The 14,204-nt window shown below is 48.5% G+C and overlaps 3 protein-coding genes across 3 annotated transcripts; 1 reads left to right on the top strand and 2 right to left on the bottom strand.

Moving 5' to 3' along the window:
* Positions 1-1,811: 1,811 nt before the first annotated feature.
* Positions 1,812-3,217, top strand: H6S33_010152 (uncharacterized protein; the record flags this gene model as incomplete). The annotated part of the gene is made up of 8 exons (XM_044841506.1): positions 1,812-1,898; positions 1,957-2,133; positions 2,196-2,247; positions 2,307-2,470; positions 2,540-2,604; positions 2,674-2,746; positions 2,811-3,062; positions 3,128-3,217. 8 exons carry the CDS (start codon positions 1,812-1,814, stop codon positions 3,215-3,217), a joined length of 960 nt encoding a protein of 319 aa, XP_044697295.1.
* A 646-nt stretch (positions 3,218-3,863) lies between these two features.
* Positions 3,864-4,712, bottom strand: H6S33_010151 (uncharacterized protein; the record flags this gene model as incomplete). Its single annotated transcript, XM_044841505.1, has 1 exon — positions 3,864-4,712. One exon carries the CDS (start codon positions 4,710-4,712, stop codon positions 3,864-3,866), a length of 849 nt encoding a protein of 282 aa, XP_044697294.1.
* Positions 4,713-6,483: 1,771 nt separating this feature from the next.
* Positions 6,484-13,576, bottom strand: H6S33_010150 (uncharacterized protein; the record flags this gene model as incomplete). The annotated part of the gene is made up of 7 exons (XM_044841504.1): positions 6,484-8,691; positions 8,749-9,129; positions 9,183-9,298; positions 9,357-10,296; positions 10,347-11,209; positions 11,274-13,205; positions 13,258-13,576. The coding sequence occupies 7 exons, from the start codon at positions 13,574-13,576 to the stop codon at positions 6,484-6,486; spliced, it is 6,759 nt and encodes a 2,252-aa protein (XP_044697293.1).
* Between the last annotated feature and the right edge of the window lie 628 nt (positions 13,577-14,204).

Genomic DNA, 14,204 nt, shown 5'->3' with positions numbered 1-14,204 from the left:
TAGGCCCTAATTCGCGGAAGGACCTGAGATCAACTACCCGGTATATCGGACTCTACTCCCCGTTACATGCCGTACACCCCAGAGCATTACTCCCACCCCCGCAGCTGAACCCATGACCTGCTGATGGTCATGGGGACTACCCGCTCGGTGTAGCAAGACGAGGCGTCTACAACTAGACTACCTCGCCCACACAACTGTCAAAGGCCGGGAAGTAATATTTAAGGGAGTGAGGGCAGAGCGGGCTAGGGGACACCTAACCCTGCAATCACAATCTACCACGAACCCACTGGCCACCCTCTTGTGGAGTATAATATAGGAGCAAATGAGATGAACAGGTTGGAGAGCATCGATCTATTATATCCTTTCGGCTGATTCCCTATTGAGGAGCTAAAACGATAAAAGAGGGGGACCTACACTTTAGTCTGGTTCCTAGGCATTTTGTCGCAGCTTCAGCATGCTGACAAGATACTTCACAGTCTAGATACGAGATAAATACATATGTATCTGTATACGTATTACTTATCTATTATTTCCTCGGCAATTTCCCTCTCTACTGCTTCTCTCTTTCCCTAAATTACAACTTTCTACTTTATTAAGTATTCCCCCCAGAACCGCTACGTAGGCTGACTGATTATCGCTTTTTGGGTTTTAAACAGCCAGCCATTGCTGAAGGAATACAACATACTATGTAGCTATTCGTGCTGGGATGTATGTCACCTTCTACCCCATGCGGTTTAGATAGGGCCGCTCTATTAGAAGTTGTTTTTCTAAGTATTCAAGCGACAAGTTGCGTTCAAGGGTCAAACCTCATTTCCAAAACACCGCCGAGTGATATCGTATGAGAGCCCTCGATCCAGCAACACACAACCAACCAAGCATGCCGGGAATCCCACATCTCACCACCACGCCTAACTACTTGCGAGTCAGACGCACATCAACGCCAGCCCCATTCTTGTACACAAATGCACAACAGTTCAGCATTTTACCCAGATGACCTCCTAAGAGGAAGCTATGTTGCGCCAAGCTTTACCGCTACCGGGGTCTCGGACCGTAGGGGAATAGTGCTATGTAGCCTCTGCCGGAACAGACCAGAGCTCGCATCATTGCGTCCCGTGCCAACCATTTTGAAAAGTCGGACGAACATGTGGAATTCCCGTTAATACTGGCCAGGGTGAAACGGCGTGGGGTAGCACCGTAGCAGATAGATATATGCTTGGCGTTTAGGTTATATAAGCGCCTGAGGATAAGATAAGAAGTGGCCCTTTAATTTGATGCATGGGTTATATATACATATGACGGCATATAAATATAATCTATATAACAAACCAGATAAATCCCATGGACCACATGTAGCCATGTGGGTCTACACGCCGCAGAGATATATATTTTGCGTTCTTGCCAGCTGTACGCGGTGTGCAGTGCAAAGAACGATGCCAAATGGTATTCCCATACCGAGAATCAAGAGCTCCGGAGGAAGAAGTGGGCAAGAGGTTGAAATAAGGATGAACGGACCTAATTGTCTTACCCCGCCACTTGGTAGCGGATTGTAAACATGGATCATCCGACTGTTGGGTCACTGATATGTTGCAAGGGTGGTGGGGGGATCCGGGAGGCCTATATGTTTCGGAATTATATCCCTGGGATGTTTAATATATTAAACGCCAATGTGAAAAGGTTTAATTTCACCCTAAAGGGCGGATATATAAACTGCGGTATGTTTTCTGAATCGTGGATATTGTGCGTTTACTCTGATTAAATATCAACTAGCCATTCATTTTGCTTCAATATCAATTACTCCCTCAACTCCGATAATGGTTTCCTCACTCAAAGCTCTATCTACATTCGCTGCATACTGCGCTCTCCTGTCTTTTGTATCGGCTCACCAGAATCTCCACGAAGTACATACCCACCCACTCTCACCAAATCAAGGGCTAAAAAACCAACTAACTGCTTCAGTTCTACGTCAACGGTGTCACAGTCGGCTACGAAGAATGCATGCGAAGGCCACCCAGCAACAACCCAGTCACCGATGTCCAAAGCACCGATATTAGATGCAACGTAAATGGCCTGTCAGCCAGCGGGACAAACCCGGTTCCTGGGGTGTGTGCTGTTAATGCTGGTGATGAGATTACTGTATGTTCCCGGCGCCCTTGCCCATATAACAGTAATTATAAGAGGTTAATTGTGATATACAGGTTATCTGGGACACGAGTAGCCATCCGGGCCCAATCCAGCACTTTCTTTATGGTATGTACAGCCTTTATCCAGTAAAATAAAGACCTAGCTAATGAGCGTGTAAACTACAGGACCTGTCAGTGACGCCCTCACCGCTGACGGCTCTGGAGCTAAATGGTCCAAAATCGATGTTCTGAACGTCCAAGACGGCAAGATGGCGAATGTCATCATGATGGAGAACGCCGGGAAATACACATTCAAGCTCCCGGAGAACCTTACGAGCGGGGAATATCTCGTGAGTAGAATTGGATTCCTGATATAGAACATTCAGAGACTTGCAGACTGACGTGAGGGTTGCTTGTAGTTGAGATCAGAGATGCTGGCGCTACACGGGGCCGGGGTCATTGGGGGTGGCCAGTTCTATATCGGGTATGAATATTAATTGGTTCGTGAGTGATTGATCTGATTGATAGCTAACAATTAGTTATCCGACTCCAGGTGTATGCAGCTCAAGATCACAGGTCCCGGTGGTGACTGCTCGCCGAAATTCAGTCTTCCAGGAATCTACAACGTTAGTCCTCTTCACTCCCTGTACCCACAGCCGGCCATAATACTAACGTCTCAACTATGACTAGGCGTCGCAACCCGAAATCTATATCCCGGATGTCTACAACGGCTTCAACACCTTGACCTACACCGCCCCCGGCGGGCCAGTCGCAACATGTACCGCCGGCTCCGGATCAGGCAGCACCCCGGCCTCGACAACCGCCTCAGCGTCAACCACGCGCATGACTACTGCAGCGTCTAGCTCTGTCACGCCGTCAAGCACAACGGCAACTTCTGCAGCTGCGTCGGCTACTGGAGCGGTGGTTGCTAAGTACGGGCAGGTAAGGAGCACCCACTCATATTCTTGTGGTGTATTTGCAATGGCTGACGGCGTGGTATTGTGTAGTGTGGTGGAGCAGGCTTCACTGGGTCTACGAACTGTGCGTCGGGGAGTACGTGCCAGAAGGTTAATGATTATTATTCGCAGTGTCTGTAGTGTAGCTGATGGGGGTGGGATGATTGTAAATAGTAAAGACCTTGATTTGATGAAATTTCGTTACAATGGGCTTGAGTGAGATACTTATACGAGTGATATTTAATGACGGGGTGCTCGGTTAGTTCGCATCGGCCTCTACGCTAGCTCTGCCCACTTAGCTGATCCGATAAGGACGGTCCACTCGTCCCAGTCCTTCCTACCGTCTAGGGATCTCGGGACGTCCTGAGATTTTAGGTGCTCCCTTGTGGCGATGGACATAAAATTGTAAAGACGTCTTGGGCACGAGTAGGTACAAGCCACCAACCTCGCTTAGGACACGCCGGAGTAGATTCATGTCGTATCACTCGGTTTTGTCACGGAGTATCAATGATCGAATGATCATAAAATGACTGCGAGCGTGAAGAGGATGGGATTTTGTGGCCGCGTTTCTGAGTATTCTAACATGGGGGAGCAAAGATGTAGAATACATTACACTGGTCAGAACTTTACTAGATGTTATATAAAGCGTATGCAGACCCCCCCCGCGCAACGTGTTTACTTCTAAGATGGATTCTGTTTGGCTTCCGGTGGTGAATTGATACCACTAAATTCAAAGAAACAGATGACAAAAGAATGATGGTGATAATAATAACATTAAACGATAATACTAATTACATACAACCAATCGCTTCCCGCCCAACCCAGCCCCCGTGTACAGGTGCCCCTCCCCAAACTTCTCTACAACACACGGGAACGGCAACAACCACATCTCACCGCCCATATCCGGAAACCATATCAGATCCTCCAACCCCTTATTCTCCACCCCCGCCACACGGTACGAATAAGTCTCCTCCACAAACCCACTCATCCTCGGCACCTGCGTCAGCCGAAACTCACCCCGCAACTTGTCCCCCGCCACAATGCGAAACACATCCTTCAGCTTCCCACCCGTACATACCCACAGGGGAACATATGTCGAGAACGCATTCTCATCCGAAAACTCCATCTCTAGCTCCATGATGATGTTCACCGCAAACAACCCCTGGTGGTCCCCGTCCCGGCACTCACCGGCCTGCGTCGCAATAAGAAGCTTATTCAAGCAGATAAGCGTACTTGGCGCCACAGGTACCATCTTCTCTGCAAAGAAACTATGATTCGCATACGGCGTGTCCGCATCCCTCAGGAACTCGGCTGGGGTGCCAGGGCCCCAGCCGTCGAGGGGTTTACAGTACCAGAGGCCCACACAGTCCTCATACTGGTATATGTAGCGCGTGCCGAAATGGGTGTCAATTGTAAGCTTTGTCTGTGACGCCTTCCCCCTTCCGCCGAGGAGGTGCGGGATGTATATGGGCGCGTAGGGGACGACGTCGACGCCTTGGAACTGCTGCCATGTGCCACTGCTCTCGAGGGCGGCTTCGAGGGTGGGGTTGCGGGTCTCGGTGCTTTGTGGGTGGAGCTCGAAGACGTTGTGTTTGGGGGGGTTGTCGGCGGTTATCTGGATGCGAAGGTGGGGCATCTTGTACAAGTATTGAGCAGTACAATGTAGTCACACGCCTCACTAATTAATTAAGTGGGGCATATATGAAGACGAATTTGCGAGCATTGAAAGCTGAGACTCGGTTGTACAGTGAGGAGGTTTACATACGCTCTTTTTCACATACTGTGGCTTCAGGAACACCTTCTCATGATACGCACCGTTGGCCAGATTGGAGGAATTGATAGTGATGCCAAGATCGAGTGATAGTTTATGATCAAGCATCCCCGTCATCTATCTAAACGTACACGTATCCCTTCGTTTGTCGATATTGCTGCCCACTCTATAATACAGAATCGTAGTTTAATCTTGGTGAAAGATAAACTTTTATCGGTATCCCCGCAGTTGAGAAAAATAAAAAATAAAAAATAAGCCATTCTAGTGAAGAGGGGCCTGATTCAACGGGGACGCAAACACTTGTCCAGCAAGTCATAGTGTCTTCTCTTCTCACTATGTGGTAAGTGGGAACAGCAAGTGCGGAGGTCTCCTCATGGCCATAGGAGACGATACGGGAAAGCTAAGTCCATCTGTAGTTGGCCATGCATGGAGTGACGACCCAGTCAAACGGTTCTCAAAATTTCGCAAGTCTCAATTAATTCTTTCGGAAAAGGTCTAAAATGACATAGTTTTCGGTAGACGTACTCTAAAATAACACATGATACAAGATGACACAGTTCGCTACTAGATGATCTAGAATGAATATTGTGGATTGACATTGAAGGGCTAGAGGTTCCGCTTCATCTTGGCACACCGCCAAGCTCAAGTATCACTTCCAGCGCAGCATCCACTATTGGCGGGTGGTCTAGTGGATAGACTGCTCGTCGGGTTAGACACCGAGCGTACCCAGGATACAACCAATACACACATAAGGTCCTGGGTTCAAACCAGGGGTGGGGGTAGCAGTCGCAAATGTCTTAATAAGTCGCTGCAGTACCTTTTGTAGTTTTGTAGAACCTTTTGCTCCCCCTTTCTTCTCTTGTAGTGAAATAAATTAGGAACGCTATTTTGATGTTTGATTTCTCTAGAGGAGGAAGGGGTGAGTGGTGTGGGGCTGGGAATCGACCCATATTATACTGGCTTTGCTAAATATATTTGTATCATTTTGCATCATGTGTTATTGCAGAGCATGTATACCGAAAACTGTGTCATTTTAATCTTTTCCATAATTCTTTTGCTAATTTAGATTATCTCTCTACATACATGTACTTACTAATATATCGACTCATAAAACGGGAAGGTATCAATACTAGATAATAGAAAAACCGCGTATAAAATTTAACACTAACGCCCAACTAGACGAAAACCAGAAGGAAAAGAAAGTATAATAAAACCCAAAGAGCGAACGTTAACCACACGCATTTTTTTTTTTCATCCAAAAGCTCAGAACTCGTACTCGTAACTCGAACGATAATAGGCCTTAACCCACTTAACCTAGATATAGCCCTAGCAGAAAAAAATAAAGTAACCGGGGAAAGGAAAGATAGCTATAAAAAAAAGATATAAAAGTACAAGCCAGTAAGGAAATGTTTTTAGTAGAGCTTTTAACCCTCGTCAAGGTAGGAATATGTATACAGTACAACTCCTCCCAAATCCACAACCGCCAACGACACCAATTGCAACAGCAACTCACTACACCCGCCCGCCAAACGACTATTCGTAAAGAAAAATGAGAGCAAAAATAATAAAAAGAAAATAGAAGTAATGATTCCCGAGCCCCGATCTACAATTAAATTCTTCATCCGACGTACGTCCATTAACCATTATGACCGCCCCTGACTCGTTTCCCCGCAGCCGGGTCCTCTTCTGTCCCATCATCTCTTGACCTCTTAATTGGTACAAACTGTCTAGCCCCAGGATTCATGATGCGACCCGGGCTTTGCTGAGAGCCCTGCTGCCCAGTCATGGGTAATCCGGTTTGAATATTCGGTACCTGTTGCTGCTGCTGCATCTGGAGCCCCGCACCTTGGTTCTGGCCTTGGCCACCAGCACCCCGTCCCTGAGGTCGGAATATTCCTCCTCTTCCCATCATTCCTCCTCCGCGAGGAAGTTGAGTTTGCGGCTGTCCTGTGGGAAGACTCATCCGTTGGCCAAACTGAGGTTGTTGCCCTGGGGGAACCCCCATTTGCTGCTGACCCATTTGCTGCTGGCCCATCTGCTGCTGGCCCATCTGTGGCTGGCCCATCTGCGGGAACTGCTGAGGGGGGATCGCGTGTGTCTGGGTTGGTGAGCCAGCCTGAGAACCTCCTCGGCCACCCTGTGCAATCCCACGACCAGCACCACCACGGGGGATGTTTGATGATAACGCCCCACGGAGACTCCTAAGTGCAGCGGGTCCAGTACCAACAGCATCACGGCGCTGCGTAGGTGGGATGGGGATCTGACTCATATCCTGGCCTTGCTGACCTTGTTGATGTTGCTGGTGTTGCTGCTGTTGAAGTTGCTGCTGCTGGAGCTGCTGTTGTTGAAGCTGCTGCTGATTGGGATGAGGAATGGCGGACATCCCAGGAGGCTTGAGTCCGCTTTGTGGTAGCGGCATTTGTTGGCCAGGCGTAGGAATACCACTGGGGGCTGGTGCGCCGGAGCCGTCGGTTGCGGCCTTAAGCTTCTCTTCCAGAACTTTGTTCTTCTTCTCAAGCATGTTGAGTTGGACCTTTATCCTTGCCTGCCCTTCCTGTCTCAATGCATCCTTCGACTTTTCCAAAGTCGCCTGAAGTTCTGATTCCTTCACCTTCATCTTCTCCTCAATCGCGCTATTAACTCTCTCCTCAACAGCATTCTTAACCCTCTCCTCTACAACACTGCTGACTCTCTCCTCAACAAGTTTCTCTCTTTCAGCCTCAACTTGTGCTTCCCACTTTGCTCTCTCCTTGACTAAACGGTGCTCAACATTCTTTTTGATGATTGCAGTCAGCTCCTCCTTAGTTGGTGGCGGTTTCCTTGTCGCGTCTGGCTCAGTGTTACGGGCTAGGAAGTCCGCCTGAAGTTGGTGTGTCACTTCAGTTTTGGCTTCTTCGATTTTAGCCTGCTCTTCCTGCTTCAACTTCTCAATCGCTTGTTGGTGTTCCAATTCCTTTGCTTCCAGAGCCTTCCTTAGCTCTTCTTCGTTAGTAGAGGAAGTGGAAACGGTTGTAGCAGTAGCCTTGGCAGTCTCGAGCTCAGATTTTACTTGTTCATATTGCTGTTTCAAAGTTGCAATTTGTTTCTTGAGCTCTTCGATAGTCGCCTGGAGCTGGGCAATCTGCTTCTTGTGTTCTTCTTCTGTTGTCGCTACCTGTTCGTTGAACTCCGCTATCTTGGCATCGAGAGCTGTTTTAACTGCAGTAGCCTTGTATGCAGCAAAGTCGGTACGGGCCTTTGCGAGTCGTGCATCTACCTTCTTCTGTTCAGCTGCAAGTCTCTCCCGAACTATGGCCTCTACTTCCTCATCAGTCTTGCCCGCAGGGGCCGCTACGGCGGATTCAGTTTGTACGGGTTGACTGGCTTGGATCTCCGCGATTCTCCTGTTGACCTCTGCCTCGATAGCGGCAGTGTTATCTGGAGGTGGGATGAGAGCCATTCTCCGTTGAACCTCGGCCTCGATTGTAGCAGCGATGTTATCTCCAGCTGGAACCGCAGAAAGCCTTCGTTGAACCTCAGCCTCGATAGCGGCAGAATTATCAGGGGGTGGTATTTGAGCAATTCTCTGGGCAACTGCGGCCTCAATCGCTGCAGTGTTGTCTGAAGGTACAATTTGGGCCATGCGGTTTCTAACCTCGGCCTCAACAGCAGCAGATATATCTGGAGGCGGAATCGCCGCGAGTCTTCTCGCCACCTCGGCTTCGATGGCCGCTTCATTGTTTATGGGTGCAGCAATAGCAATGGGAGCAACCGGCGCGGTAGGGGCGACAGGTGTAGCCGCTTTCTCAGCTTTAAGAGCCGCGATTTCCTGTTGTGCTTGGTCATATTGTTCCTTGACTGTGCGCTGTAATGCATACCAAAATTAGTAGATATCAGAATCGATAGGGTTGCGTCAACATACCACTTCAAGGTATAGTTTTTTGGCATTGGTCTTGTGCGCCTCCATTTGTCTCTCCGTGGTCGCTATCTTTTGCTGAAGTTCGTCGATATTTTTGGACGAGTTACCATTTGTTTGAGCCGCCTGAGTCAACTGTGCCCTCATTCCTTCCAACTCAGTTTCGAGTTGTGCCCTGGCATCCCTGGATTCCTTGAACTTCTGCTTAGTATCGATAACGACCTTTCGCCACACTTCTGCTACCTCCTTGAGCTCGCTTTGCTTTGCTAGCTCAAAACCTTGCAGGGTCGTATTGAGATTATCACGTTCAGCAGTGACGGCCTCGACCTGTTCCTGTAGGCTCTTGGCCTGGTCTTTGAGGGTTTCGAGGTCGGCGGGATCAATACGCTATTTGACACTTTTAGATAACCAGTCGATGATAGCATACTAGAGAAACTTACGTCGTATTTATTAAGGATCTGCTGAGCCCGTGCCTGCCAGCGTTCACCATGCTCGGTCAAGAGTTTAATCTCCTTGTCTTTCTGTTCTCGTTCCTCCTCTAGATTTCTAACTTGATCTATTTCCTAGATGTCAGCTTCCTCTTATAATAATAGCTTCTTATGTTTCGGTCGTACCTTCCAAAGGCTCAATTTTCGCCCGGAGTTCCCCAATCTTCATTTCCAATTCTTCAACCTTCCTTCCCTTTCTTTCTGCATCGCTTCTCAGCGCAGTGTTGCTCTCTCTCAACAGATTCAATTCTGAAATCTTCTCCATCAGCTCTTTATGTTGAGTTACTCCTCTAAGTTGGTCTGCCTCTCGTTGCCTCTCCTGTGCCAACAGCAACCTAGTCTCATCAACAGTAGCCTTAGAGTAATCAAGTTGCTGCTTCAACCGCTTACTCTCCTGTAGACACAACTCGTACTGTACATCTACAATTTCCTTCTCGCGTCTAAGATACTTGATGACCTCTCTCAGATCCTCAGTCTTTTTATCCAGCGCATCATGTTCAGCTGAATCGCCCATCTCATCAGCCGTTGCACGGTTCTTCTGAAGAGTTGAAACCTGTACGGTAACGTTGTCAAGCTGGCCTAGCAAGATCTTATTCTGCTTGACCAGGTCATCGCAACGTATCTTCACCTCAGCAAGTTCTTTCTCATAATTGTCCTTCTGTGCCTCCCAGCTTGTCTCAGATGAGGAGAGCATGGCCTTTGCAGATTCGGCCTCAGTCTTGATCTGGTGGACCTCAGTCCTCAGCTGTGAGTATTCCTCGCGGACTTGTTGAAGTGACTTGGCAGCATTGGCGTGCTTGACAAGCTCTTGTTCATAGTTCTGTTGTGCGTCCTGAGCAATCTTGGCTTGACTTCGTAGATCCTCCTGGTAAAACACAGCCGCTGCGTCCTTCTTCACAAGATCTTCCTTAAGACCCTCGATCTGGGCTTGAAGAATCTTCTTCTCGTTCTCAAACTCCCGACCTTGCTCAACCTCTTTCTGTTGTAATTGGGCGAGCTCCCGATTGGCAGACAAAAGTTCAGAGAGGGTATCTGCGAGCCTCTGCTCCAGATCTTTAATCTTGGTCTATAAAATGGGTTAGCATCGTTCAAGAAAGAGAAGGCTAAATTAATTACCTGGTGTTCGGTAAGTTGTTGCTCCATGCTCTCCTTGTATTCATCATGAGAATCATTCATGTTCTGCAACTCTTCCTCGGCACCCTGGGCAATCTCTTTGTACTGCTCGACCTGGGTCTTAACGTTCTCCAACTCTTCCCGGGTAAACTCAAGCGCCCTCTTCAGCTCCGCAACCTCTACTTGTAATTCTTGTTCCCTGATCTCCATGTCATCATCCTCCTCCTCAGTTGGCACAGGTGCATCTGGCTTGGGCTGGTAAACCTGCAGCTTCTCTTCCGCTGTCTTCAGCTCAACAGTCAACTCGTTGACTCTGGTTTGCAGATGATCCTGGCTGGTCTTTGCAGCGACGAGATTCTCTCTAGTAGTTGCCATTGCGGCATTGAGTTCGTCAATCTTCTTCTGCGACTCCCTTGCGTCAATCTCCTTTCTAATAACGAGTTTCTTCGCCTCCTCGACCTCCTCGTTGAGTCTGCGTTTCGTTTGCTGGAGTTCGTTCTCAATTTTCTCGGTCTGACTCATAAGTCGTCTACGGGTTTCTGAGTCGGCACGTTCTCGTTCACTCTGGATTGACTGAAGATTGGCAATAAGGCCATTCAGACGAGCGCGCTCTTGTGTGAGAACCTCATTGTCTTGAGCAAGGCGCTGCTCAATATTCTTCCACAACGTCTTCTCGGCTTTAAGATTGGCATTCTCGGTTCGCATACCCTCAATGAGAGATTTACAATCGACGAGTTCTTCGGCAACCTGTTGAGTCTTGAGATCTTGCTTGGCATGGTTCTCACCCATACTGCTGATGCGTGATCGAAGCTGGTCATTTTCTTCTTTCAGCATATGGAAATTTCCGTTAAGCATCTCATATCGTTCTGTTAAAAATCAATATTAGCACTTAGCACTGTAATAATAATAACCTTTTTGGACAATACGTACCGGTCGCCAACTCTAGTTGTGAGTTTGCTCTGGCATATTGCATTCCAAGCTCCGCCTTCTCCGCGGCCAGTCGTCGAGCCTGCTCATTCAATGTATTGTGGTTTTCCAAAGCTTCAGTCTTGAACTGGTCGTACTGGCTCTGGAGATCCCTGATGACCTCACCCAAATTGACTTGTGGAGCCTGGGAGCCAGCATCAGATTCTGGTGCCTTTGGTGCCTCCTCTTCCTGTTGTTGAACGGGGCCTTCTCTATTCTGTAGCATGCGTCTAAACATGTCACGTTCACGGAGGAATGACTGAGCTTTAGTGCCAAGAGTCTTAAGTTCGTCCTTTAGTCTCTCTACCACACTCTTGAGATGAGCGATCTCCTGTCCTTCTTTACCCGCCTCGTTCTGCCTTCGCTGCTCTTCCTCTCTCTCCATCTTTTGGCCCAGTTCCCGGATACCCTTGAGAAGATGCTCGTTCTGCTCCTGTAATTCCCTCACACCTCGGAATACGGTCAGTCTCTGTGAGATCAATCTATCTGTATCCGTGTCACTTCCTTCTGCCATTTCCCCGCTGACAATCTGCTCAAATACCCGATTCTGCGCGACCGTAAGTGGGTCAGCACCAGAATCCCGGTGCTCGATCTCAACAAGAAGGACCTGGACTTGGCTACTGAGATCGCGAAGTTGTTGACGGAGAACAGTACTTTCCCGTTCGTGCTCTGCAATCTTAGCCTCTAACCGCCTAGCCTCCTTCTTTGTCTTATCCTTCTCCTTTGCTGCATCCTCACATAACAAACTCATCTCAACTAGATCCTTCTGAAGCCTATCATGTTCCTCTCTAAGCTCCTGGATCTCCGGAGCTTTATGTTCTAAATCTTGCATCAAGTCATTTATAGCCTCCTCCAACTTTGAATTCCTCCTCTTCTCCGCTTCAAAGCTAGCCTTCATGGCAGTGTAATCAGAGTAAAGCTGGGTAATAGAAAGTCCTGATTTTTGAAGTCTTGCAGCAGCTGGGGAACCAAGGCCACCAGGAGTACCCATGGCAGATCCGGGACGACGAGTAGGCGTTTGGCTTCCATTCATACTTCCACGACGAGAACCAGCACCATTATCAACGATAAAGCCACCGGCAGCATAGGTCGAAAGCTCAGCCTCCAATCGCTCCACCTGTACTTCCAACTCAGCAACTCTTCTCTCGGCAGCATGTCGCTCGGTTTGCTCGGTTTCCGCCTCTGCACGGGCACGACCAAGTTCGATACTATCCTGCTCATGCCCCTGCTCGATAATTTGCTCCAATTCGGCGATTCTAGCTCTAGCCTTTTTGTTGGATTGTTCAAAGAGCTCAGCAAGCCTCTTCTGTGAATTCATTTCGTTGCTAAAGCTCTCCTCGCGCTGTAATTCTTGATTTTGAAGTTCCTGCACCTTGGCTAAAGCATCCTGAGCCTTCTTGCTAACCTCCTCGAATCGTTGTTTCAATATTTCCATGCTGCGTTTGGTGCTATTATCAGAAGCTAAAGCATCGTCCAGTTCCCGCTGAAGAGTGGCTACCTGCGCAGCCTTCTCCTTCCGGAACTTCTGGAATTCGCTAACCTTAGTCTTAAGTTCGCCATCGAGCCATTCATTGTTTTTCTTAAGCAATTCAACTTCCTGGGCGAGGCTCTGCTCCCTGAATTTTGCAGTTGTTTGCGCGGATTGCGCCTGCTGCAATTGAGTTTCGAGAGCGCTAGCTTCGCGGCGGGTTTCAATTGCCTTAGATTGCGCAGCAGCGTATTCATCCTGAAGACGGTCATAATCGGTTGACTTGCGGTCAAGAGCGTCCAGGGTGTCCCGTTTGTCGGACTCGAGAGACTGAACACGTATTTTGAGAACACGGACCTCTTCATCGACGTCTGACCTCGAGGATTTATAAGCCGAGAACTCTGTTTCTATTGAAATGCGTGTAGACTCTGTAATTGTGTTAATAATCTCTTGTTGTCGATGGTTACTAGGGAATCAAACCTGAAGCATTGAGTTTCGCTCTGAGATCCTGAGTTTCGGCCAAACTTGAATCCAGTTGGGTTTTCATAGCCTTGACCCTACTATCGGCCGTTCTCACAGCCTGTTCTAACTCGACTTCAATACGCAGAGCGTCGGCGCGAAGATTGTCATGTTGCCGTGACTTCTCGTCGAGTGATCTGAGTACGGAGGTAATGTAATCTTCTGTGTTGCTAGCAAATGAAGATACGACGTCCTCGGGCAACGAGAGGAAGTTTGCAAGGCGAGACACGTCGATCGCGCCACCTCCGGGAGACGGAGACAGAACGTCGGCGGACGCCATTATTTGGGAAAGAGGAATGTCACGGTTTGTGCCAAACAGCGGGTGGGGTGATGACGATTAATCTAGGGAACGTGTACAAAGGGGTAGTTGGGTGTTTGGCTGACAGACTCGGGGTTCGAGGGGTGGATGTGTATTGGGGGTTGAAAGAGAAGATGGGGGGGATAGAATGAATGTAGTTGTTGAGTGAGTATGTGGAACCGCGGTGGAACAGTGGAAGACGCGACAGTGATGGAGTTAAGCAAGCAAGCAGTGGTCTCTTTTCTTCTGGAATAGGTCTGGCTGTCCGGCTACGCGCAACGGGACATACACATACACATACGCATCAAAGGACGGGAAAATATGCCTTGCTTTTCCATACACACTTTCTACGCACAGAGGAGAAGGGAGAGCTCACAGATGGAGTTGAAGGGAAAGTAAAATACCGAGAAGAAGGCTGACGGACGCTGTTTGCGTGCAAGTCAACCAACATGCTTGCCCAGCCTTTCCCTGTGCATCAAGGTTACCCTACCTTTATATTCCTTTTCGATGCTCTAGGCATCCCAGATGCATTTGCTTTTGAAGCTGGAGTTGATCTACGGATATCATGTTTGTGTTCCAGAGTCGTAGATACTTGTACATAAATGTAGGT

Source organism: Morchella sextelata (assembly GCF_020137385.1).
Source record: "Morchella sextelata strain SCLS chromosome Unknown scls_4, whole genome shotgun sequence".
Taxonomy (NCBI): domain Eukaryota; kingdom Fungi; phylum Ascomycota; class Pezizomycetes; order Pezizales; family Morchellaceae; genus Morchella; species Morchella sextelata.
This window is presented reverse-complemented; position numbering and strand designations above follow the sequence as displayed.